The sequence below is a fragment of the Triticum urartu genome, chromosome 4 (genome assembly GCF_003073215.2).
Source record: "Triticum urartu cultivar G1812 chromosome 4, Tu2.1, whole genome shotgun sequence".
Lineage (NCBI taxonomy): Eukaryota > Viridiplantae > Streptophyta > Magnoliopsida > Poales > Poaceae > Triticum > Triticum urartu.
In genome coordinates this window covers 538,253,715-538,278,954 of record NC_053025.1, presented here as the reverse complement: position 1 = coordinate 538,278,954, position 25,240 = coordinate 538,253,715, and the positions used below count along the sequence as shown (strand labels likewise).

The 25,240-nt window shown below is 45.2% G+C and overlaps 2 protein-coding genes across 20 annotated transcripts; one reads left to right on the top strand and one right to left on the bottom strand.

The window, feature by feature from the left end:
• Nucleotides 1-17: 17 nt before the first annotated feature.
• LOC125552510 (beta-glucosidase 6-like) lies at nucleotides 18-16,564 on the top strand. The gene is made up of 12 exons (XM_048716094.1): nucleotides 18-294; nucleotides 1,046-1,112; nucleotides 12,056-12,114; nucleotides 12,211-12,286; nucleotides 12,374-12,445; nucleotides 12,655-12,742; nucleotides 12,849-13,104; nucleotides 13,192-13,531; nucleotides 15,652-15,683; nucleotides 15,782-15,884; nucleotides 15,963-16,071; nucleotides 16,209-16,564. Exons 1-12 carry the CDS (start codon nucleotides 115-117, stop codon nucleotides 16,381-16,383), a joined length of 1,557 nt encoding a protein of 518 aa, XP_048572051.1. The 5' UTR covers nucleotides 18-114; the 3' UTR covers nucleotides 16,384-16,564.
• A 792-nt stretch (nucleotides 16,565-17,356) lies between these two features.
• LOC125552508 lies at nucleotides 17,357-24,926 on the bottom strand. Of its 19 annotated transcripts, none has more exons than XR_007303646.1 (11): nucleotides 24,458-24,926; nucleotides 22,998-24,214; nucleotides 22,803-22,929; nucleotides 21,169-21,212; nucleotides 20,878-20,925; nucleotides 20,671-20,779; nucleotides 20,423-20,526; nucleotides 19,924-20,015; nucleotides 19,799-19,846; nucleotides 18,173-18,217; nucleotides 17,357-17,742 (listed from the first exon to the last, which is right to left on the bottom strand). XR_007303646.1 is itself a non-coding variant. In XM_048716092.1 (5 exons), exons 1-4 carry the CDS (start codon nucleotides 24,527-24,529, stop codon nucleotides 22,875-22,877), a joined length of 516 nt encoding a protein of 171 aa, XP_048572049.1. In that variant the 5' UTR covers nucleotides 24,530-24,925; the 3' UTR covers nucleotides 21,219-21,550; nucleotides 22,803-22,874. The 19 variants fall into 19 exon arrangements, 1 of the variants encoding a protein (XP_048572049.1); XR_007303641.1 differs by having other exon boundaries at nucleotides 20,671-20,784; nucleotides 24,458-24,925; XR_007303640.1 differs by adding an exon at nucleotides 21,404-21,550 and having other exon boundaries at nucleotides 19,924-20,526; nucleotides 20,671-20,784; nucleotides 20,878-21,089; nucleotides 24,458-24,924.
• Nucleotides 24,927-25,240: the final 314 nt, after the last annotated feature.

The following is a 25,240-nucleotide window of genomic DNA, read 5'->3' as shown; positions in this document are numbered from 1 at the left end:
AACACACATAGGCACGCGCACACTATAGCTTCGTCTCTTTCTCTATCGGCGCTCTCCGGAGCCCAGGCCCCACGTCGTGCGCCTCCCTCCCGCCTTTTCTCTCTCGCTCGCGGTATGGGGATAAAGATGCCGCGGCAGTGCGGCCGCGAAAGCTTCGCGGCGGCGGCGTCGCTGGCTCTGCTTCTCCTCCTCGCCGCGCCGCCGCGGGGATGCGTCGCGCAGAGCGGCGGAGTGCTCACGAGGGGGAGCTTCCCCGACGGGTTCGTCTTCGGCACAGCATCCTCCGCGTACCAGGTTTGTTGCTGTTGGTTCCTCCATTCCCTGCTCCGATCCGCCGCCCCTCCCTAGCTAGTTTCCGGCAAATCTGACGGCGCCATTGATTGTCTGGACTCCGTAGGATGCATCCATACATGTGTGGAAATGATCATGCATGCGTTGTTACTGCCATTACTGAGTAGCCCTAGTCAAATTTTGTGTCACCGACTAAACGACTCATCACCATTCGTCGCCATGCCAAGACTACAATGTACTGCTACAGTAGAACGGATCGATCTTCATAGTCAAGGAGCAGGCATGCATGCTCTACCGCGACCTGTCCCGATCCCTCGGATGCCATTCTCCTGGCCGGCGCCGCGGTGGCTAGCGGGTTGACCTCGATCGGCAAACCTGCCGAAAACATGCCGCTGCCGCGTAGCGTAGGATGGAGCTGGCGTAGTCGGCGCGTGCGTCCACATGCTCGGTTCGACCCCGATCGATCCCGCCGCTTCAGGGGCGGAGGAGACGACCACCGCGGGCACATGCCGCCGTGCTCGTGTTGTGCGTTTGGCTTGTGTGGACTGTGGACGCACATGGTACCGAGTGGCAATCATGCAAGATAAAATAAAATAGTGGTGCCGAGTGCCAACCATGTCATGGTGAGATCAATAGTATACATTTGATTCAGAAACGAGCTCCACTCCACCTAATAAGACTGCGCACTTGACATGGCTCGATCGTATAAAATCTTCCGCTGGAACGTGAAATAATACGGCATTGTCTTGTGCAGTATGAGGGGGCGGTGAAGGCGGACGGGAGAGGGCAGACCATCTGGGACACCTTCGCGCACACCTTCGGTACGTATACAAAATATATACACATACATACAATATACTTATATACAATTCTCTTGTATTTACTACCAGGGATACTTTTTTTTCACGGAAAGGATAGTTCCATTGATTAAGTAATGTTTACAATCCTTTTGGCAAGTCACTAATCTGGCCCGACTCTCAGCCACGAGTATATAGTAGTTGACCTTCCCTGCTGATGCTATTGTTGATCGGTCACATGCGTAATCGTGTTTTCCCTACTATTGAGTTGCATGCACTTATACTCCAACACTCCCTCTCACGTGCAGGCTCCTCAGACCGCATACGTGGATATTAGAGTGGGCTGTAATTATTTTAATTAACGCGCCCGCCAGGATTCGAACTCGAGATCTCTGGCTCTGATACCATATTGAGTTGCATGCATCAACCAGTTCAACTCAAAAGCTTAAGCTGATGAGAAAAGATGAACAATTCACTTATACTCCAACACCTACCCTAGCCTATGCGACGAGCCACGCGACTAGGGAGACGATCTTCTTCCACTGATCTCAACCATCCAGGGGGCTGGTCCTCTCTCCCTCCATCTGCTGCTCCGACGGCAGGAGGGAGGGGCGTCCCCGTTCCGCCGCTGTGTAGTTAGGGTTTGGATTTGTAGATCGTGGTGCGCCGCTGGGGTGATGGGAGCGGCGTCCGGACGAATAAATCTGCCTCAATTCCACTCCCACACCGACGGTGCCCTTCTTGATGGTGTTCAGAGTTGATGGCATCGTGTGTTTGCCCATCGTTCATATCAGCGGTGTTAGGGTTCATGGATGGTGTCGGTGAGGCGGCGGCGGCGACTCCGTCAGGTGTATCTCTCTTTCTGCTTTGTCCCCGTTGCTGCGGTGTTGTCTCCAATGTCATGGTGAAGCAGGGAGGTTTTGTCATCTAGAAATACGCGCAGACGGTTGCCTACGCAAGTGACAACTGGAGGATGGTGCATCTTCTGCTGGGTTTGTGGTTGGAGGCTGACAGTTGTAGTTTCCTCCTCCGACATCGCCGTCGTGCAGGGGTGTCGGATCTGGAGTTCGCTAGCGTGTCCGGGGACATGTTTCTCCGGTCTGATTTTTTCAATGGTAATGGTTTTGCTTTTGGCAAACTACTTTGAAGGTCTATAAAGTTGCAAATCAGCGATGGAGCCGCGCCGAGTTTGGGTGAAGAGGTGATCTCTCTTCTTTCCCTTTGGTGACCGCGGTGGTGCCGAAGGAGAGGGACAGCCGCTGCTATTTTGCATATGATTGTGCTATCATTTCAGTCATGTAAGATTGGTGTATAAGTGCCTTGTAACTTGATCTTTATTCTATAAATAAATAAGACACATACCATGTAAAAAAGAACATTCATAACCCAAAGCTAGTACGTCCCCTCAATGCCCTGTAGTCACGTACATTCTCAACAATTATAAGGGCAAGATAGTCGCAAATAAGAACCAGTGGCACCACCACACTAGTACACACATCACTAACATGAGATAGCTAGATGGAAACTTTTTTCGCGAATATGTAAAGCTTGCGTATCGGTGCATTGATAGAATGAATATGTATAAGTTACGAGTACAAATGAGGATACAATACATGGTACAAATAAGCACACAACACATGAAATTGTTGGCGCACCACTGTACAACCGGAAAGGCCTCATGCAGGGTGACCCTTATCGACAATGCTCTTCATTCTTTTCGAGGTTCTTCGGCGGCTGTTCATTTGTGCAGCCAACTCCATATTCAAATTTCTTCAAGCCAAGCATGCTAAACTTTGAGGTACCTTATACGATGGCTCTTGGAAAAGAAAGAGTTCCTTTTTTATGTGAGTAGTCTATCAATCCTTTTAACTAGGATGTATTAGAAAGAATGTCAATATAATATGTTGAGAATTAAGCTTTGATCATTGTTCGACGTCTTTATGCTTTAATGGCAATCTGGTCATAACCCAACCAAAGGTTGGCCAAGTAAAATTACTGCATAATCTTTCTGCATTATTCATGCAGCATTCTCATGCATTACCTAAGCGCAAGTCTAGACCTTAACACTTACATGAAAAAGAGAATAATAATGGGTGTTGGAACAAGTCAAAAATAAAGATACTCTTGCATCAATGCACCTTGGTCATTCAACATTGCTAAGGTCTTATAATCAATGTTAATGCGAGGAGTAGGGAGTGCCATACAGCTGGATGCACATAGTGCTATAATTAAGTCTATTGAAAGCTCTCCTAATGAACTAGGCAGTGATGCACCCAAATTTATTGCTCATGAAGACCTAGAGAATTTAAGGAAGCTCGTCATTGCAACATTCAAGTTGTTCTACAACATAAAGTCACCACTAGTATATATACAAAACATGAAGATAATGAAAACTCTCTAGTTTACAATTGAGCAGTACTAATTTGAAGCACATACGGTAATATGAATTTAATACACATGTAATTCTCTCACATCTCAAATGATTTTAGTTGTGATGATTGTATTATGCAAAAGAAAAATAAATTACGCTTCAAGATCTTACACATAATATGTGAACAAGTAAAAACATAGGTTCAACCGAGCAATTTCTTTCCTTAGATGGAGATGTTATCAGGTTAATATCGCTAAGAATAGAGCACATGGGGACTTTTGGGCATTGTACCCTGAGATAATGAGAATTTTCATTGTATGATCCGCATACAAAATATTAATCAGAATGAAGAAAGAAAGAGGGTTGGTTAGAAGGAACATCGAGGTCGAGCAGTGGCAAAACCGAAGATTCCTGGAGCTATGGAAGGTAAATGTACCTTCTAAAATCTAGGTTTTTGCGTGGCGTCTGTCTTAAAATTTTGTACCTGCAACGGCACTGTTCAAGCATAGAAACATTGTCTGGACTGAAGTTTGCGGCATATGCAACTCAACAGGAGGTTCCTGAAGACATGCTCTCTTGTATGCTCGACTCTGGTTGTGTTTGGGAATTAGAAGATGAATCGTTGACATAGCATATGTGTGTGTCAATCTCTCTCTACTCAAAAGAATGGCTCTTTCATTTGAGTGAAAGTATTAACCTAGACGACTTCATCTGATCACATTGTGGGTGATCGAGGAAGCACGGTGGAAGGTACTACATGTGAGCATATATCAAAGTACAGGCTCGATCATTGGATATGTTCAGAGCTACATTTCTGATCTCTCATGCACTGAACATAAGTTGTTGAAAGCATGATAAGGAACAACTCAAACATCAGTGAAATAGGTACCACTGCTATTGAGGATCGTCAAGATAAATGCTGAGGTCACGGTAGCAAAGAACTCAGTGAATGGAGAAACTAGGGCAATAGCCTGGGACGATAATGGTAATTATCTTGCTTCCTCACTGTGTGAGTAACTGAAGGTGTAACTGATTCGGCATCTCTAGAAGTGATGGCTATGCTGTGAAGCACAAACATTGGTAGATTACATCAATGTTACAAAGATGGGAATCACTTTGAACGTGTTGATATTAACCAGGGAAGCCTAACGACGCAAGTTCATCGCTATTGAGCCTGACCAATAAGTACTGGAAAATAGTGTTCACCACGAACATGAAGTGGTTTTCCAATCAGCATCTTGAAGGCAGATCATTCAATAGTTGCATCCGCGGGTCCAAAAATGCACTAGCAGGTTGGTGGGACAACTTCCACCATAGATATGGACTCCAAGTATTGGGAAGGCATCAACAAGGCTGTGCTGATCTAGTCATATAGGGTTTTGGTCTAGTTTGCTCATGTATTTGATAAGCTGATAGTGGGTAAGAATTAACTGAACTTAATGTATTGGGCAACCATCTTTGGTTTGGAGGAATTCTATAGGATAGGAATTTTGTAGAAATTTTTTCTTTGAAGCCCTTTGGTTTGTAGTAATGGATTCATATTCCTATGTATGATAGGAATCAATCCTTTATATTTCAAAAGGAAAAGTATTAGCCTAAACTAAATGGAAAAAATTTATATCCTATGCATCAAATGACATGTCTTTACCAAAAAAGGCTTTCACGCCGCTTTATATAAAAATAAAACCACCAGAGCCATAAAGATCCAACATAAAGATTCACACCACATACACACAAGAACCACACAAACAAAGTACAAGAGGGTTTTACTGAGGGCACAACTCAACAAGTCCTAAATAAAACGAAAAAGGTAGCCCAGGCCAAGGGAGGCTCCCCAAGTGGCTTTGCCATGCCACAATGACAACAAGTGGCTAATCCGGCTCCGGTGGTGGTGGAGGAAGCGAAGGCGCCAAGCGAAGGGCCATCGCACGAAGATCTGCAATGAAGATGTTGATGGCGTCTCGGTCCTGTGGGCGGCTACCGCCAGAGCTGCAAATAGCCACACATTTTGAAAACCGCGTCAGTAGCTCATCGAAGAGGCGCACGCTGGATCACAAGCTTATTCTGGACTATCCATAGCATCCATGCGAGCACCCCAATACCCAGCCACCTAATGTGGTGGGAACGCTATGGAGAGGCCTGGATTTCCTTGAAGAGGTCTGGGAAATTGTTGTTGCACCAGCGTCTGCCAACCACCTCTCGGAAGCAACTCCAAAGGAATTGTGCAGACACGGAAGTGAAGAAGATGTGATTCGAGTCCTCTGCCGTCCCACACAGGGGGGAAATCCAATCTCTTGGGCCATTCCTCTTGAGTACCTCTTCCCCTATAGGTACCTGGCCCGAGATCCATTGCCACAGGAAGATTTGAATGTTCAGGGGAAGTTTAATTGCCCAGATTAAAGTGAGAGGCTCCGGGCGGGGAGACATCCCTTTTCCTATAGGAATTAAGGTGTAGGGCATCTCACTTCTTATGATTTTCCTATTCATATGATATTCCTATCCTATGAACCAAAAGAGACCTAAAATTAGTCAAAGCATGCTGAGACTTAGGGCATCTCCAAAGCTAACCCTCAAACCAAACATCGCATTCATTCGCTGACCAGTGGAGACCAGTAGTCCACTGATAGTGATATGGTAGCAGTCATCCAATACTATATAACTTTAAAAAGTAGCATTCTTCTAAATGAAAATGCATATAAGGCTAACTAGTACACAACTAACTATTCTTCTAGCTGAACTACTCCCGCTGACAAGGATTTTCAGCACTAACAACATGCTACATATAGCTAACCCCGCAAAAAAACATACAACATATAGCTAGCTTCCGCCAAACACAATTTTGGAAATATGAGCGATTTACCATGCGATTTTATTAATAGAAATAGTAGATAAAACATGACTATTATAGTAGAGATAAGAAAAGCTGTCAGGACCCCGATTCCAAGTCACATCAATCTAGCCGGTAACACCTCATATCACTTTGCGGCCTCACGCACGGTATCCCACGGGTGTCGCCTTACCATGGCCCGGGACCGTTTGTGCCTTTTGGCTCACGTATATGATAGTGTCGCTAGCATCCATATGACAGAGAACCCGGGCCGACATGGCTAGTCGTGAACCCAAAGCGGCACAGACCTATGGAGACAGGCATACATGAATCACATCGAGCATGTCGGTCATCAGCGAGTGATTCCGGGCTGTAGCACTGGGCTAACAGGACTCCGGGGAACCCGGGCTGTAGCAGGCTAGGCAGGACTCCGGATATCACCACGTGACATTTCCCCGAAGGGACAGACATAGGAACGAAGTGAAACACATGCCGGCCAGTCAAGTGTCCTGAGCAGTAGTGCTGGGCTAGCAGGACTCCGGTGAACCGGGCTGTAGCGGACTACTATAGCTCGAGGAACACTAGACTACATTTCCCCATAAGAAAGGCTGCCAAGGATAAACAACTAGATTGTCAGATCCCACTCATACCAGGCATTTCAATCATACACACAATATGCCCGATATGAGTACATACAACATGGCATCACAACAAAACTCTACAATTCAAGTACTTTATTTAAAGGCTTCAAAGAGCCATACATAACATGTTCATACAGATAGGGGTCACATGACCCGACACTCAAGTCATACAATCATACAAGCACATGCGGAAGCAACTAGTCTGAGTACAGACTCTAGAAAGAAAGAAGGCTTCTCGAAGCCTGTCTATCTACATAGGGCCCTCCATGGCCAGGATCACCACCTGGATGGCTAGTCACTCGTTGACGTCAAGGTCTACATAAAACCCATCGGAGGGGGCAGTGTAGTCTTCTGAAAACAATAAATGGGCAAACATGAGTACAAGGTACTCAGCAAGTCTTACATCAGATCCTACTATACATGCTTATTCTCAAGAAGGTGGTGGGTTAATGCAGCAAGACAGCTTTGACTCTTGGCTAAGCTATCCTACGGAACTCCACCAGTAAAATAGTTTTCGCACACGAGTCCACTACTCACCAACACAATACTCCACCGGGGATCCTCCCTCGTCATCCTACGAGCGGGCCATCCTCGGTACTCACACTTATCTTGAGTCTTTTAGCAGTATCCATTAACTTGTCTATGAACTGTATAGGCAACCAAGTAGTCCTTTACCACGGACGCGGCTATTCGAATAGTTTTATACCCTGCAGGGGTGTACTTCTTCATACACGCTTTCACCACTTACCGCCGCTTACACGACATGTACTCGGCAACCTTCAAGCGAAAGCCCAGCGAGGGTGTCGGCCACGGCCTACCTAAACACTTAAGTCTCTAGTCCAGGTTTATCGCCTATCCAGGTTCCATCCGCAGGGAGTCCGGCCGAGGTTTCCACATACGGCCCCGAACGATGTGAACAGGGTCCCGAGACGCCAAACGGGCGCTCGGCATACCCGGCCACGGTGTATCTACCGCAACATAGCCCACCCCTAGGGTCAGCGCTACGCACGGCCGCCAACACATAACCTACAAACACCAGAAACTATTTGCAACTCCTGGACAGAGTACTAAGGTGATTAAGAAGCCGAGAGGGTCCATTGGTTTCGGGCCCAATGTACGGTAGTAACTGCATCTTAAATCACACATACAGATCTCAGTTCTTAGGGACGGCCTCAATGAAACAACCCACCATGTACTCCTACATGGCCTCTCATCGATACCTTTACCAAAACATGTTCAACACATCCCTCACATTACCGACATAAGCATTTCACTCTAGCCCATCACCCAGATGAACCAGACCTGACACAACTCTAAGCATAGCAGGCATAGCAAGGTAGGAATCACATACATGGCTCAATCAACTCCTACACATGCTAGTGGGTTTCATCTAGTTACTGTGGCAATGACAGGTCATGCAGACGATAAGGGTTCAACTATCGTAGCACACAGCAGATTGAAACGCGTTGTCTTAATGCAGTAAACAAGAGCAGAAGCGAGAACATGGGTTTGTATCGGAATGATCAATGGGTTGCTTGCCTGATGGAGTGGTAGTGGGATACTGCCCTTCAGTTGGATACTCGTGAATATCCTCGGAGGCAGAACCTACCACGAAGAACACATCGGAACACAATCAACACATGACGGTATGCAACAATATGATGCATGCTATGACATGGCAATATGAATGTGTCTTGGCCTAATGCAAGTTATAATAGAAAGGAATGAACTCATTTGAATCAAAGATTCAAATATTAGCTCATTAAACATGGCCTTAATAGTGCATTTCCTTATTCTACTTAAACAGCAAGGTAAACTTGTTTTGTCATGCATGAAACCATTACAGATGGATAGATTGAATTTTTCTGATCATTTTTCATATATAAATATTTGCATTTGGAGCTATGGTTGAGTTTCTATGATTTTTAGAAGTTTTGACTATTTTCTGGAATTTCCTGTATAAGAATAATTCTAGTAATTTAATTACTGCGTCAGCATTACGTCAGAGTGACGTCAGTGGTCAACGGGGACGTCCAGGTCAAACCTGACTGGTGGGTCCCGCGTGTCAGTAGTTAATTAAGCTAATTATCTTTAGTTAAAACTAATCTGATTTAGTTAACAGAGGGGGCCCACTTGTCATTGACTCAGGGGAGTCAAACTGGGGTCAAACCCCTGGTCAGCGGGGCTAATCCCGCCGGCGTTGAGCCGCCGGCGAGGCCGAGACTGCGAAGGGCTTCGGATTTGGTCCCCTGGTGACCAAATCGACGGCGGAGACGTGCTACGCGTAGCTGGGGCTCGCCCGCATCTAGTGGGGCAAGTGGGAGGAGCTGGGGTGGAGCGAGCTCGCCGGAATCGAGCTCGTGGCGGCGGCCGGAGTTCGGGCGGGGTTGGTTTCGAGGCTACGGTGCACGGGAGAAGGAGCTGGTGGTGGCTACGGGTTCCTGGTGCTGCGCTGAGCTCAACGGTGGGCTTGGCTTCGAGCCACTGTGGCTCTGGCCACGACGGCGCCATTGCCGGCGGCGAGGAGCTCTCGGGTGCGGTGGAGGTGGCGGCTACAGGGGCTAAACGAGCACGGGAGCTACGGGAAAAGGAAGAGGAGCTCACAGCGGAGTCAGAGAGGGGGTCAGCGAGCTCGGGGAGGTCCTGGCGGCGGTGAATCGACCGGAGATGGCTCGGGTGCCCGAGGTTGAAGACGAGGGCGAAGACGGCGTTCGGCGGCGGTTGGAGTCGCGTGGGTCGGCGGGGAGGTGCAGGGCGACGAGGCGGAGCTATTGGGCTCGTCGGAGGGGCGAGGGGGTGGCTCTGGTGGCAACTACGGCGATCGGCGGCGAGGTTCGCGCTCGGCCATCACGGGGGAGAGTGAGAGAGACGAGGGGGAAAGTGCGAGAGGATGAGAGGGGGACGTGGGGGTCGCGTGGCACCCCTAGGCGTCTCCAAGCGTCGGCGGAAGCAGGAGGTGGCCGGCATGTGGCCGCGGGCGCCGGCCACGCGCTCCGCGTCCTTCTGGCGTGAGGAGGACGACGACTGGCAGGGCCAGTCGGCTGGGCCGAGCCAGGTGGGCTGGGCCAGCACAGGTAAGGCCCAAGTAGCTTCCCTCTCTCTCTTTTTTTCTAATTTGTTTAAGTTTTTCTATTTAACTGCAACTGTTGGGCTTTAATTAAAATACTAAAACGTTTCCAAAAATCCTGAAAATAATTGTGGGCTCTGTTTAGATTATTTCCAACAGCAAACATTTATTTTCAGAATTATTTGGGCATTTAAATTATTTTATAGCATTTAAATGCCCAAATTCAAATACTTATGATTTAATTCAATGACCTTCTGTTGACCTAGAAAAATGTGCACCAATTTTTCCAGAGGTTTTAACCCAAGACAAAGAGGGTGAACTTTTTAGAAGGGCATTTCAGGTTCATTGAAAATAATTTTAGGAAACCCTAGTTGTTTCCAGGGGGTGTTGGGGGTTTCTGCCTTCCCCATTTCAAATTTAAGAGAAATTTAAACATGATGCACACTCTAATGCTTGAACTAGCTAGGGTGTGACAAAAGCCATGCACTCTGATAGACAGTATGCAAATAGCACATGAAATAGTGAGTATGAACGGAACATATCTAGAACAGAAGCTAGAACAAGAAACTATGGTAGGATCTCAAACAGAAAGAACACGAACACGTACTGAGCTGTGGCAGTAGCATTGGGGTTGGCGCTGACGTTGTTGCCCATCTTCGGCGTTCGTGATGAAGAGGTCAGCAGGCACGCAGAGCGCTCCTGATGTGTCTCTCTGGAGAGGAGTGACCTCTCTTTTATAGGCACAGGAAAAAGCATGCGTTCTAAAATTTTAGACAACGACTCAACTCATTCCAACAACCCACGACGCGGCGAGGCGGGCGGCGGAGGAGGAGCACACGTGAATGTCTCTCTTGTCCTCAAACTCATACATGTGGGGAAACAATCTCCCTTATAAGGAGGTCCAACTCCTACTAGGTGAGCAGTATGGGACTAAACTTTGGTCCCACCTCTTGCCTTACATGAATTGGTTGAGTGGACTCTATGTTTTATTAGGAATTCTGAAAATGATTATTGGGCTGGTCCAATATAGACCAAATTCCAACACACAGTAGCTAGACTAGTTTGCTTCCACCAAACACTAAGAGCATCTCTAACGGCATTGCTATTCCGACTTGCTAAAAACTAGGTATAGCAAGAGGAAAGAGAAGATTTAGCAACCCCAATAGTTTTTTGCTCCAAAAACATTGCTATAAAATTTAGCAAGCCTCTCAATGACACGTGGGGACATGTGCCATGCCCAGGGCAGCGGGAATCTAGGGGCGGTGGGGTCCATTTGTCAATGGAACAAAGGGATGTAGGGGACCACAAAAACTGGGCTGCTAAAAATTATAGCAAGTGCCTCTCCAGTTTGCAAATATATACCAAGTGTGGGTGCAAATATAGCAAGCTTTTCAAAACAATTTGTGAGGGGACCACTTATACAAAGATTGTTGGAGCAACATTTTTGGGCCAAGTTGCTATATTTCCACTTTTTAGCAATCCTAGCCAAATATACAAAGGCTGTTGGAGATGCTCTAAGTAGCCATAATAGTATGCTAATGAGGATCAGTAGCTTCCACCAAAACATACACGCACCTTCCATCAAAACATGCATCCATTAGTATTATTGCTAGATTATGCAACTAATGAACATTAGGGAAAAAACAAGCATGCAGCTCGCCTTCCGTCAAAGGAAGCATGGTAATAATCGCCTTCCGACGAATACATGCCGCTAATCATTCACATTTAGCCAAATCCCATGTATATGGAGAGGGAAGAAGGACACGTGGTGGCTTTTGGCTCGTCATGTGGATGTTCGGACTTCTGCAAAGCTTTTCTAGTTTGCTTCTGGTTTACGGGAAAACGAACGTCCAAACCGACACAATACCGCATTGGATGACAAATTATGTCCGGACAGGTCAGTCCGAACGGATGCAGATGGTTTGAGGGTCCGCTTTGGAGATGCCCTTAGCCCTTAGAAACTCTGACCGGTTCCACAAGACACAACCATAACACAGAGGTGTTGCCTGTTTCCTCCTATGTTTTTTTATATTTGAAAATCTCCTCTTTCTCTATGTGCAGGAAAGATCAGCGACTTCAGCAATGCCGACATCACAGTAGATCAATACCATCGTTTCGAGGTAAGCAGTATGCTCTACTGAACTACGGGTACTTAATATACGTAGCAGGTCTTGCACAATTCTTTGTGACACTATGGGATGGTTGTTCTTTTTCAGGAGGACATACAGCTCATGGCGGACATGGGAATGGACGCATATCGGTTCTCCATCGCGTGGGCAAGAATCCTCCCAAGTACGTAGGTCACTAGCAGATTTGTCCATGATGTCAGTTGGGTTGCTTTCTATTCTGATATATGCAAATGTTTTGGCTTTTTTGTAGATGGTGTTGGTCAGGTTAATCAGGCTAGCATCGACCATTACAACAAACTGATCAATGCCCTTCTTGCTAAAGGTGAATGGAATCACAACATGAATTTGTGAGGTGCTGGTTTCCTTTTGTTTGCCTAGGTGGTGACTGCGTTTTGGTGAAAAGTGAAAACCCCTTGTAGAGTTGGTCTTCATTAAATGAATTTGGGAGGAACCATATATAAAGAAAAGCTAAAATCTGGGTTGATAAGGTCCTCGAATCAACACTGACATGTGAAATTCTTAATCTTACAGGAATTCAACCATATGTGACCCTGTTCCACTGGGACCTCCCCCAGGCCCTAGAGGACAAGTACAACGGGTGGCTGGACAGGCAGATAGTGTGAGCACACACCACCCTTAACCTGCAATTTTTGCAACTTAATGCAGATTCATTCATGGCTTATAGTGCATGGTCTAAATGATAAAAAAAATATCTCAAAATGCAGCAACGACTTCGTGGCTTACGCCGAGACATGCTTCGCGGCGTTCGGCGACAGGGTGAAGCATTGGATCACGGTGAACGAGCCGCACAATGTGGCCGTCAATGGCTACGATGTCGGGATCCAGGCTCCTGGTCGCTGCTCCCTGCTGCTCCACCTCTACTGCAAATCCGGCAACTCCGGCACCGAGCCCTACATCGTCGCCCACAACTTCATCCTGGCCCACGCCGCCGTCTCCCAATTGTACAGGAGGAAGTACAAGGTGATCGCACACCCACACACCTCACTTTAGCTATATCCATGCCATATCCTGACAATTATATCCATGTCTATGTCGAGCTTGATGCAGGCGGCGCAGAATGGGCAGCTCGGGATGGCGTTCGACGTGGTGTGGTATGAGCCGATGTCAGATGCCGCTGTTGATGTGGAGGCGGCCAAGAGGGCGCAGGAGTTCCAGTTGGGGTGGTTCGCGGACCCCTTCTTCTTCGGCGACTACCCGACCACCATGAGGAAGCGAGTAGGGGAGAGGCTGCCGAGGTTCACGACGGAGGAGTCCGCGCTCGTTAAGGGGACCCTCGACTTCGTGGGTATCAACCACTACACCACCTACTACACCAAGCAGAACGACACGAACATCATCGCCCTGCTTCTCAACAACACCTTGGCAGACACCGGGACCATCAGCCTACGTGAGTCAGCTATCTGAATCTCAGCAGTTTTTTTCTAATTTGTGTTAGAAAAGATATTTTTTTTATCATTGTTACTGAAACAACTTTCGACTAGGAGTATCTTTTTTTAAAGAGAAGGCCGACACTTTATTGATTAAGCAACAATATTACAAAGCGTCTCCGAGATGCAATCTGGAGTAGAATAAAAAAAATAGAAAGACCACTAGGGCTCAAAAATGATTTAGCTAAAACATGAGAAGGTACACTATTCTGCCGACCACAAAAGTGAAGCCAGACGCTACAAACTTGATTTCAGCCACCACAGATCCCACCAACCATCGATAGGTGTTACACCAAGGAAAGGTAGTCCGAGGCGAAGACGGACGAGTTAATATTCCCCTTGCGTGCCAAGTAAACATCGCAGCGGAGAACAAGAGCTTCTGCTAGCTTAGGTGCAAGAATGCCAGCAATGGACTCGCTGCAGGCCACCACGAACCGGCAAACATGATTCAATCCCACACACTAGCATCGCACTTGCCCAGCTCGAAGAAAATTGCAGCATCAGAGAGAAAGGTAACAGAACCTGGCGGCATCAAAGACCAAAGAGAGCTTAAAGCAGATATCTCACGCCTGTGAACAAGAGCCATAACCTTAGTAGAGTGATCGCAGATAAGTTAGCGAGGGTGCGTGCAACAACCTTATAGATGTACGGTGACAACAATGTTATTTGAATAGGTTTAGTCGCCTCTAAGCCCGGCCTAGTCCTCTGTTAAAAAGGCCTCGGGTGGGGCTGGATGATCGCAGCCTCCGAGACATACACAACTCCTTTGAAGTCTCTCTTGAAGTCCTAGCTGAGGTTGATCTGAGTCCTGACGCAATTCCTCAAACTCGGCTCTAATGCAACTTGATACTAAGGCCCGAGAGAAATAGTGCTCTCCTCTTGAGTTTATTCAAGTAAGAGTGAATGAGTAGCATGTGCATTGGAGACCTTATACAGAGGAGGGTGCCTCGACAAATGCCATAGACTATCCATGATGGTGGTAGGTAGGAGGGGTTGTATGGTAAGTTTAGATCCACAAATCCATGAGAAGTGAGGACCAATTAAAGTGAGAGCTATTGTGGAGGATATGGAACGTCGATGAAGTGATAGATGAGGCACTTGCCTCACGCGGATACGTGGCACCGAATCAGCCACTCGGGCCCAAGAGTCAACCCCTGGAGCATCTACTTGGAGGGCACAGCAGCCAGAGGACGTCCAGCAGCAACAAGGTCCGGCAGGACCATGAGGCGCGAGCCCACCGACACACCGGCCTAAGCCATGTAACCCTAGCTCATCTGGTATATAAGGCGAGCTAGGGACCATCTCGGGAGGATCCAACACATTCTAGATCATCCTAGAGCTAGGATTCTCACTGACCACCATCTTCCTACTCTTCACCGACGAGCCGAGATCTTGTAACCCAAGAAACAGATCTCTTCGGTGGTTCTCCCTATCGTCGGCGAACACTCGAGCAATATAATCACCAAAGGCACAAGTAGGGTCTTACCTCCTCACGAAAGGCCCGAAACTAGGTAAACTCCATGTCTCATGCCTTACTATCTCAATCCACCACTCGCATGCCCCGCCGAACAAATACGTCATCATCAGTTACGAAACATCGACACTGTCTATAGTTCACAGTGCACCACTCCCCTTCAGCATGCATGAATGGACCTTTGGCTAATTGGTTCTCATTTAGACTTTGCCCTTTTCTTCTTGCCTTCATTATTGACTTTTGTCATTTATTTGCCTTCTCCTTTGACTTGTTAATCACGACAAATTTGTAGACTTCTGTTGACTGCCTTGAACCTTGTTGACTAGCTTAGACTTTGGTCGACCACCTTAGACCTGGCTTGGACTTTTGTTAACTAATCATGTAATACTAGCGGGACCCCAGGTGGGATTATTTATTTTCTCTCGACATTCGAGTCAATGACGGTCCTTCATGCTTCACTCTTCCTCAGACGTGCTATGCTACTCCTAGCAGTACACTAAACATACCGGTCATATATCTGATCTGTAATACAGTTTCACGAGTTAGCTTCTTATCTTAGTACTTGCTGCATGTATAGTTGATACAGTATGCTTTTGCAATTTGCAGCCTTCAAGAACGGCAAACCGATTGGGGATAGGGTGAGTTTGGGGCCCACACATTCTTTCCAAGATGACAGTGCTGCTAGTAAAACGTAAAACTGCATGTGATTGAACTGAAGTGTAATGCTGTTACGCAGGCGAATTCGATATGGCTGTACATCGTGCCCAGAGGGATGAGGAGCGTGATGAAGTATGTCAAGGACAGGTACAACCGCCCGCCGGTGTACATCACCGAAAACGGTACGGGCCTGGAGAATTATCCTCCTAAATAGAGCTCTTTCAGAGCTTGACAGTGTGTGATCCCTGATGCTGATGCAGGAATGGATGACAGCAACAGCCCCTTCATTTTACGCAAGGACGCCCTCCAGGACACCAAGAGGATCAAGTACCACAACGACTACCTCGCCAATCTGGCCGCTTCCATCAAGTATTGCGCCGTGCTACCACTATCATCTCTGAATCTGTGCTACTCTAGTTTTCGCATTGCCATGGCTGCATTTTGCAGCAAAGTGTGTACGTACTGCTTCCGTATGAGCCCCTAAATGATGTGGTGATTTAACGCAGGGAGGACGGGTGCGACGTGCGTGGGTACTTCGCGTGGTCTCTGCTGGACAACTGGGAGTGGGCGGCCGGGTACACGTCCAGGTTCGGGCTCTACTTCGTGGACTACAACGATAAGCTCAAGAGATACCCCAAGAGCTCGGTGCAGTGGTTCAAGAGCCTCCTCCACTCCAGTTGAGATCGAGCTACGAGCGCTTTGCTAGGTCATTGGTTTGTGACTTGTGTTCATGTGCATGTTCTGACTGCATGTATTGTCATCGTGTCTGTTCATGCCAGTATAATACAATCTCCGATTCCATAATACAATGTCTACTGATTTTTTTTAAAGTTAAACTTATAAATTTTGATCAATTTATAGAGAAAAACATCTACATGTAGAATACCAAATACTCCCTCCGTCCGGAAATACTTGTCTTCAAAATGGTTGTAAATGGATGTATCTATAATTAAAATAAGTCTAGATACAACCATTTCAGGGACAAGTATTTCCGGACGGAAAGAGTACATATCATCAGATAACGTACTTTCATATTGTATATGGTTGGCATCGTAGATATAAATAATTTTCTTTATAAATAGTAGGATAACTAGAAGATTATGTGCACTTTGTCGCGCCATTTGCCTCCTAGAGTCTCTGGTAGTTGCTCGTTTTTCATTTGTTTAGCTAATGGTGTTCTGATTGTTTTTAAGTGGAGCGATCGACCTGAAGACTCCAATCAATAAAAGTAGAGCAATAGCATGTTGCGTCAGTGCACGTGTGCTATAGTTCGTACTTGCGTCGAGGAGCACGGGAACATGATCCTTATGAAGAGGTCGATGGAGGCAGTGCGGTCAAAACGAATAAATCGAAGCTTGACATATTTTGATTCCCTACCAGCTGTAAATGTCGAAGATGCAGTAAAAATATAGGCGCGCGCACACACACACACACAAAAGGCCCGCACCATCATCGATTTACACCATGGGGACCCATCCATCGAGAGAAGGCCATGCCTAAGACCAAGTCAAAATTGGACATCTAATCAAAATCAAAGTCCTTAACTGAATAAGAGACCTTCAATCCTAGGGAGCTTAGTAACATAGACTAGAAGGGCACGCACGCTTTGCCGCGCCACTTAGTCCTTGTCGTTGGTATATCCTTCCAGAAAGAGTAGAAAATGAACCCTTTCAAATAATACTATTATTCAATAATAAGGATTACCTATATGGAATTTAATAAACTTAAGTCTATTTAGAAACACTTATACAGACGAAGACCCTCACAACAAGCGTATGAACATACGCAACCCTACTTCTATGAGCACCCCAAGAGACTGAATAAACCAAAGAAAAATCATGTGGAAAGTACATGAGTGCATATCTAATATCATTTAGAATCAAAGCTCATCCTGACTGAAAACATCGACTTATGTCCGTCAATGGCATACTAAAAGAACAGTTGTATCCAAGATGCCTTTAGGCCATCTCTGCTTGTGACTATTCCTTCATCAGACATCATCAGACCCTATCGCCATATGATTTCCCAAGCCATCAATATCTGTGATAGACAAACAACCTGCGTTTAGTACAATAATACAAAAGAAAAGTATACGATTGGAAAATAGAGCAAGTGAGAGTTAAGAAAGAAACAAAATGGTGAAACAGAGAAATAATTTTCACACAACTCTAAATCATCCAACTTTCCCTTTCCTGTACAGGATGAATTATATGAGTTATGCTTTATGCGAATGCATTTTATGGAATGTACACATGAGGAGAAACACCCAAACTCTGCAGATCTAGACCTTACTTTTCAACAATTTGAACACTGAACCTGAAGAACAGTCTGCGCAAGGGTTTATTTGTTGATAAAGTTATAAGCATCGTCTCTAACATAGTATAAGATAAATTCGCAATAATAAGGAATAACCAATATATAATTTTGTAGAACATATGAAATCAGTCAAAAATATGGTCCTCTGCTGTACCAAATGCACCGTGATCATTAGACTCCCGAAATATCGTCCTGTGATCTGAAATAAAATGAATTTCAGTCTGAATAGTGCCATGGTTACCTCAAGCAACATACTTGTAAATTAACAGAGTAGTCAACTAATATATTTCACTGCCTCTCCCAAGAGATAGAAACATAGCATATCAGCAGTGTGTTGCAGTTCCAATGTAGCAAAATCATTTGCATACTTTGGAACTAAAACCATTATTTACGGAAGCAGTTTTGGCTATGTGTCTATCTCTTACGGATGCAGCTTTGCAAATTTTACCTTCACCATTATCATTAGCTTTCTGCCCTATAGATGCGTATTTCACAAAAGGAATCAACGCTATCGTGTACATAACCAGCCAAAGCATCCTAGGATCTCCACAACTATCTTGATCACTACCTTGCGGGACAGATCCCTGAAGACATACAGAGGGCCTGTACCCATGTCACCAAAAAAACTCTGGGAGTTTGAAAATGACATCCCGACGGTTCTCATCAACCATATATCCTACTGCAAGGTGCGTCTAAGAGGGTTCAATCATCGTGTCCATTGTTACATGTGGTAGAAAAATATCTGACCAGTGGCCAGCAAATGTTTCCCGACTCAGGCACATATAGTAAATACTAGTGGTTGGGACGCGCCCAGGGCGCGTCTCTTGAGGCGATCCCGGGCGCACTTATCTTGCTTATAATCCTTAATGACACTTATATACAGTTATCTAAATATAGACAAATATGCTATCTTTGCTTTAGATACAAACACTTGTTCTGAACTAATGCAACTGAATCAGCTATGAAACTATACGAGTAACCTGTAAAATAGAATATGACTTCAAATATTTCAGACCAACTTTCTTATATAGCATAGAAACTTCATTGGGAAACATTTTAACCAATTATATTTAGGGTCAGTAGGCATCCATACATTAATAAACATAACAAAAGAAACATGTATGTGTGAGGTCATCTTGACCTTCCATGTAATTCAAGACAAAAGCATATAACGTCAGATGACAAGAATAAGAAACAAATGGAAAGGAAAGACAATCTGCATTGAGTCTGCATCATGAATCTAATTGTCACCCAAAGATTGCTCTTTCTTTATTTTAGATCAGTTTGTAGTACATCCCACTCCCCACAACATACTTTGTTTCCATATTGGAGCTTGTGAACAAAAAATAAGCATTGAGTTCATTCAATGGGAACACAAGTACCTTCTAGTAACAAAATCAGTTTTGCTAAAGCACATCTAGATGTGCCATAAGTATTGCACATCTAAGTCATATGTCATTGATCTTACATTAAGATTCGTATGAATATTTTCTTTCTCTTTTTTCTTTTTCTCTTTATGCTTGATTCACTCACTTAGATGTGCAATAACTAGAGCACATCTAGATGTGCCCTAGACACACCCTAAGAAAATATGCTACTCAACAACCATATTTCTGTACAAACTGTATTAGAAGTACAACTATAACTATAAAATATCAGTGATAATGGAATACTACCTATAGTATGCTTACCACGAAAGCAGACAAAAATACTTTGAGGAAAAATGAAAGTGCTAGAAATGTTAAACTGAAATTTGGAATGGGAGGAGAGATAAACAAACCTTCCATAAATCCCCTCAGAAATTTCAACAGTAAAGAACTCTACTAATCTGTAGTGTCCCAATTAAAATTTTAGTCAGCTGTCTGAATCAGTACATTACACGATCAATTTCTAATACTACCATACCTTTTTCTGAATGGCTCCTGTGATTTTTGGGAGTGCAATCAATGAGATTAGCTTAACCAGCATCATGGTTCAACTTATGCAACTACCAGCATCTGTTTTATTGAAACAAAAGAAACTTAGCTTAACTACATTATCTCACAATTTCATTAGGGACTACAGCAGTAGCAAAAGCATCATGGTTTAGGCTTCACAACTACCAAAATGTGATATCATGCGAAAAAAGGACAATAAATTGTTCAGCTTAGCATCATGTTTCAACTTACACAACTACCAAAATATCAGGCTAAGCCATTGCCTTATAGTGTCAGGAAAAAGGATTACAAGAAAGTTCACTCATTAATGTGATTAAGGTCAGAGAAGTTAATCGTCATCCGTGTTGGTTTCATCTGGGGCGCTGTTTTGCTCCTGCGGCACTGGCACTTTATCCAGTTTCTCTATATGGAGTTGTCAAGCTGTACATACGGCAGCCGCACATATGCATACTTTAAACACACTGGACCTGTGGTCATCTATATAATGAGTTCATCTTGCACCCATGGCATCCCTGCCTAGTTCTACATTGTACTCCAGTCCGCAATGACATTTAATAGGATCAGAAACTCCCTGCAAAGAAAGATGTTCAGCTTCTTAATACTCTACATGGAATCACTGAAAGTAACGTATATGTATTTCTCCATGAGAATTAAAAAAGGAAGTCAATTAGCTTTAATCATGGAGCAACCAAACTGAAGAGTATCAGCAAAACACCTTCATTTAATGATTCGTTCGTCAAGAGACTGGAAGTACTCAACTTCTCCAGCTCCATCACCTAGTAGAGCTTTGTATTCTGACCCTCCACGGACTTCGTATCCATCTCCTGTACTGCCGCATGCAGGCACCAGAATGAAATAACACACATTGAGAATGACTTGATAAGGAAATGATCTTTACAGTTAAGAAACACACTGAACTTACAGGGAAGCTAGCAGTTGTGTTGCTCTCCTGCTAAAGGGTCCGCTTACACTGCAAAGTTAACATTTTTTTAGTTTGACTAAAACAACAATTGCAACTGCCTGGCAGATCTAGGGCCATAAGAGTCTCCAGAATTAGAATAGTTAGCTGATTTCTAAGAGGAGACGTGATCCTTTTGCTTTGATATCCAGTTGTTTCTTTCCAACTTCAGATTCCTGTTTATTAGTTAGTGAGCGACACATGACATGTTGGATGTTCCTTTGCTATAGGAGGAGGATGGGAAGTGTGGAATACCTTGTCTATGCTCCCTCCTAAGTTGAGCATTTCACATCTCTTCCCTGCAATAACACAACAGATCAATATTTAGATGAAGCTATTAACTACAGTTTCAAACATGGCTAAATTATTTTCAACACTAAAAGCATATGCAAACTGAGATAGTCTGCAGCTCCTCAATAAATCAACTTTGTTTTTAAAATAAAATGAGTGCCATATATCTGAAGGGACAAGTACAGGTAAGATAGCAGACCAAAATATCAAGTAGTTAGTTTCCGATGATGCTGGGATAAAATATCAATCAAAGAACAGAAGCACCATCCTTTTAGCTTCAAATACAGCTTTAGAAGAAACTGGTGTGACGATCTCAAATGATTCTGAGGAGACCCGGCCCTCCAACCTTCAAATGAGATCACTGTCAATGGGTGTGAAAGACCAGATAATAAACTAACGATCTCATGTACCTTCCATCATGCATTCTAGAACAGAGTAGTCTCCAAGATGTGACTTCAATAGTTAATTTTTATACCAATGCATTAGTCCAAAGAACAAATAAATTACAGAATTATGATAGACATGCACTGCAAATTATCAATGAATGAAACATTCATCTATAGGAAAGGGGACCTCTGTTAGTGTTGAAGAACAACTGGACATTCTCATTCCACATACCGGCGGCCATGGGGCTGCTGCCACAGAGGCCGAGCTCGTCGGCAAGGATGACATGGTAGAGGCTGGGACATGAAGGAGACGACAGGCAAGCAAGAGCAGATGGAGAGGAAGGGGAAAATGTAGAGGCTGGGACATGAAGGAGATGACAGGCAGGCAAGAGCGGATGGAGAGGAGGGGGAAAATGTAGAGGCTGGGAGATGAAGGAGACAACAGGCAGGCAAGAGCAGATGGAGAGGAAGGGGAAAATGTAGAGGCTGGGACATGAAGGAGACGACGGGCAGGCAAGAGCGGATGGAGAGGAAGGGGGAAATGCAGTGAACGTACAAGCATCAATCGCATGAGAGTTCAATAAGCTCGGAACAGTTGAAGCTCAAATCCGCAATGTAACTCGACCACGGTGGTAAGGGGATAGAGGTAAACTAATGCTAGAATTCCTAAATCAGTATCTGTTCCGACAAGTTAGGTTTCTTTCAGCGAATCAACTTGAGTGAGTTCAGGCGTGTGCCACATAAAGAACCTTCAGTTCAGGTTAATAGGAACAATCAGTTACTTCGCTAATTCATGCAGCTATAAGGATGAAAATTGGAAAGCTAAACTGTTGTTACGATTTACCCTAATCACAACGAGTACCTGTACAAATAGTCAATCAATTTAACTTTACTTGAGTCAACTGAAAGTCTGAAACCTCTCTGGTGTGTTTCAGTTAACTGAAAAACAACTCAAGTTCAGGTTTTGTAACATGGCACAGATCCTAGAGATAGATGCTTCACAAGCCGGAAGGCAAAATCTGATCCTGCATTGCATGCAAGAACCGATCCAATTGATGTCAACGCTAACGCCAATGATTTGCGGCAGCCATCGACCCGATCCAATCAATATGAACAGGAGCGAGCAGCAACCATGATGAATGAATCCAACACAGAACAATGGAGGGAGGGAGGGTGGGAGCGAGGGGAGCAAGGGGAAGGAAGGAAATAGACCTTGGCGCGGGAGGTGCCAAGGGGCACACTGGCGCTGGAGTCGACGGCGGCGACGAGCACGGCGTCGTTGCACTAAATCGTCCCGTCACCACCAGGCCTGGCCATCGCCCCCACTCCCGGTCCTCCGCTAGATGGGCATAATGACAAATCAGAAGTGGATGGGAAGAAGGATTGAGAAACTGGTTGATTACTCACCGGCGTCGCCCCTGGGCTCCAGATCCTTCGAAGAAATCAGCTGGCCACCCATCCTGCTCGCCCCCTTTACTCCCATCCCGCTGCAGCCGCAAGTACACCCGGAGGAAGAGGCGGAGGAGACGAGCGGAGGTTGCGTGTGAACCTGGGAGGTGAGGGTTTGCTTTGTGGGGAAGAGAAAGCAGTGGAGGCGTTATCTGGCCGCTGCCCAATCGACCATCTTCTTTTTTTCGATCTGTTTTTTCTCCTCGCCAACCCTCACACCCGATCGACCTGATGACATGGCACGCGCGAGCGAGCGCCTTTGATGCACACGTTAATGTTTTGGATATGCAGGTGCGCACACATAACATCCAGCCAAAATGGCAGCACAAGTTCACCATGATCCAGGACTACATCGTCAGTAAACTTCGGCTATCAATCCATCTATCCTATGGCACTTCTGATGCTTGAGAAATAGCCAAAGGCTACATTATATTTACACAAAACATTTCCAGCTCGCTAGTGAGCCAGTGTAGATTGTGGAGCCAATGTACTACATAAAAGCATGAGACTGTGGGTACTTCTGAAAGCACTAACAATAGGCAATGGAGCATATGGTCTACAATGCAATCTTAATACGATTTATTATGTTCGAGCAAAAAAAATCGATTTAGTTGCTAACAGAAGTTTTTTTCTACAAAAAGCAGTTTCTCGCATAAAAATCATTTCCTATTCTAAACAGAAATATATTAGAATCTTTGGCTCAGCTGAAAGGTACAAACATGATCATTTGCTTAATTAAATGGTGTCACTAATGCTTATGACCTGGTTCTTGCATCGGATTAAGAAATTTGCAGTTGCTGAAGGATAGATGAGCATCTTCACACAACTATATAGTAAGAGATTGCGTTGGTTTCCTACTGTTGCTTACTATTCCTATCACCTCACTCCAGATCTAAATGAGGGTTATCCATTACACAATAAGACAACACCCTCAGCTTCGGCAATGGTTCAAAAATCTCACTGCTATTAATCATTGTCTGATGCCACTGTTCCAAGACCTCATGCACGCAAACCATCCTGAGACCGAACAGAGCTCCTTACTTTTTCCAAATTGTCGGTTCTCTTGGTGGATGTCCAACAAGAACCCCCAGCATGCAAAGCCTCATTTGCAGGGGTATGGTAGGACTGATCAATATCCATCCTCATGCTGCAAATATCTCTGTTGGCATGGCACCCTGAATACAAAAAAACTAATGTTAATTGCATAAAGCATGCACCCAAATGCAGTATGGAAGATATGGGAGCCAACTAAAGTTTTACAAAGAAACATTCCCTACTATTGAAGCTGGTTCAAGGCCAGCTAGTTCTATATTTTTCTAGAAATCACATAGATAGCATGTGTTACATCAGCATCGTGATTTGCTAAGAGCATAAATGAATTATTAAAGAGAATAGAAATTACGCATTTGCCTTCTTACAATTATGAATCTCGACCATTGATCAGCCGTCCCGATCTACGTACCAGTAGCAAATCTCATCAGCCCCCACATTTTGCTGGTTTGGGGGATGGACCTCTCTGCCTTGCTGCAGTAGGCATAGCTTTAGGGTGGAGGAGGGGTGAGAAGGCAGAGGGCAGAGGCATCAATCTCACGAGGGAGTGGAGAATCGGTGAAGCCTGCGGCGCAGCACGCGTAGAAGGTGGACCGGCGGCGGAGGAGTTGGCGGGGCAGTGGGCCATGGGGAGAAGGAGGTGCCGGTGGTGAAGGAGACCTGGAGACGGCCGATGATGGGGGAAAAGAAGGTAGTAGTGGGGCGAGAGGAGATCCGGCAGCGGCCAGCGGGAGAAGCAGTAGGCGGCGGCTGGCGGCAGGATGGAAGACCACGAGGAAGAAGAGCTCGCAGGAAAGGGAGCGTGGGACTCGACCAGTCCAGGCCCTGTCTGGTCTATTAGGCCGACTCCTCCCACTTCAGGATGGCAATATTCCCCGTGTGGATGGGTACCCATGGAGATTTACTCGTTATGGAGCGGAAATAGGAAACAAATTAGTTCCATAGGTATTGTTTGACGGGTACCCGTTAGTCTCACAGAACGGGGATGTCTATGAAATTCTCCGTGAGGACTCCATGAATACCTGAAAACTATGCCATTTGTACTACAAATGCAGAATATATATATTAATACCTCGATATTTTACACAATTATTTTTCTTCACCTCTCCCAACAATCATTTCTTCTCCAATCTTACCTATCCCAGTCAGCT